At 42.2% G+C, this 1829-nt stretch overlaps 1 protein-coding gene across 1 annotated transcript in view; it reads right to left on the bottom strand.

The window, feature by feature from the left end:
* The window catches only part of LOC128248075 (mucin-like protein), a 48618-nt gene that overhangs the window by 31995 nt on the left and 14794 nt on the right, over positions 1–1829 (bottom strand). Inside the window, exon 8 of the mRNA XM_052968488.1 lies at positions 719–969. Coding sequence (XP_052824448.1) covers positions 719–969 — 251 coding nt within the window. The remainder of the gene's footprint in view (positions 1–718; positions 970–1829) is intronic.

Genomic DNA, 1829 nt, shown 5'->3' with positions numbered 1-1829 from the left:
AGCGGAGGAGGAGGAAGCGGAGGAAGGGGGGAGGTGGATGGAAGGGGGAGGAGGAGGATGGAAGGAGGAGGAGGATTAGGATGATGTTTCTGCTGTCTCTGGTGTGTCTGCTATTTCTTAGCAGGTCTACAATGATTGCACAAACCTGTGATTTTACAGTTTTATCCATATCATTTGGTTTCCAGAAAAAGTATATTCAGGAAAACATTTGAGAGTTTTGTGCTTACAGAGCGTGAACATTAGTGAAACAGTGTCCTAATAGCGATAAAATAGGTAGGAAAGGGAAGCAGTACACCGGTGACCAAAAGTTTTCAAGTGTTAGTAAGAATTTTAATATTTTGTGATCATTAAGATAAATGTTGTGTTTTATTGGTTTATTTATGTGGAAGTTGCTTGAATCATAAACAAAGATTGTGAATCTAAGTATTAAAGTGATATTCAATTACCATCATGAGACCTAGAATAATCAGCAACGCAATCAGTTTATGAATAAGAATGGGTCTTTCAGATCGGTGACATACATTAGATATCTTTGAAGATATCAGAAATATTTTATATATCCAAATCCCTGATCATTAGAAAAGAATTCTTCCAAAAGCTACTATCTGCAAAGTCAGCAAATAATTTCACGCTGTTTTTCGTTAAAGTAGTATTATAAATAAACAAGTGTATTCTACCAAAACCAGACACAGATTCCGGCAATATAAGTCACAACTACCACCGCAGCGAGAAGCCTCTGTGACGTCAACAACTGCAACATCAAAAACAGTGCCGACTACTACACCGATAGCACCATCACTAGCATCAACCACAGTGACGTCGCCCCCAACACCAGCCTTATCAACAGATTCCCCAATATCAGACATGATAACGCACCCACTGACAGTCCTCGCACCCCTGATTATAGTATCAGAAACATACACAGTGTCGACACCAACTATATCAGCAACAACAGCAACAGCAATGACACTAATGGAGGCACCGGAATAGAAGCGAATCAGGGTAACCCTGACCAACGGGTAAAGGTAACCCCAAGACCGGAGAAGATAGCAATAACAACAATAACAATAACACCTCTGGCTACAGTGTTAACAACTACAGAGCCACATCCATAACTGGCAATAACATTACCAACGCCACCGCACCGCCACCACCCTCACTTACGCCAACACCAGCACCAACGGCCCCGACTCCAGCAACAACATCGTCGACGACAGCACCAACAACAACAACAACAACAATAGCAGAAGAATCGTCGACGACAGCAGCAGCAACCACAACAACAGCAACAACAGCAGCAAAAATGGCAACAACATCGACAGCATGAATAACATCAACAGGTGCATCACCAGCGACACACGCGGTGGGGGGGCAGTAACGCTGCCGACGCACCCACCAACTCCAGTGGCAGCATCACCACCAACAGCTCCGGCTTCAGAATCATCAGCATCAACACTATCAACAGCATCAACAGCCGTGTTTTTCTCTTCTATTTATTCTATATCCTTTCAAAAGTCTCCCAGGCCTTACCCATTACAATTCGTCTTGGCTTAACGACCGTTAATGTTTGTATTCATCGACTGTTTGCTCTGCATATCCACTCTGGTGTCCTTTGTTCGTTCGAAGTCTTAACTTTCCACAAATTTTATATTATCTTAATTTCTGGATGCTACTGTCATATGAAGCTTTCTTGTGTTGTCATTGAATGCGCATAACAAGTTGTAATAAACAGTCGACAACTGAGGAGGAGTTAGACATCTTTTGGCATTTTGTCTCGTAGTTATCTCTGTGTTTACGTATTTTTCACTCGATGGTGATGTTCTGTACTT

This window comes from Octopus bimaculoides, chromosome 6 (genome assembly GCF_001194135.2).
Source record: "Octopus bimaculoides isolate UCB-OBI-ISO-001 chromosome 6, ASM119413v2, whole genome shotgun sequence".
NCBI classification, from domain to species: domain Eukaryota; kingdom Metazoa; phylum Mollusca; class Cephalopoda; order Octopoda; family Octopodidae; genus Octopus; species Octopus bimaculoides.
This window is presented reverse-complemented; position numbering and strand designations above follow the sequence as displayed.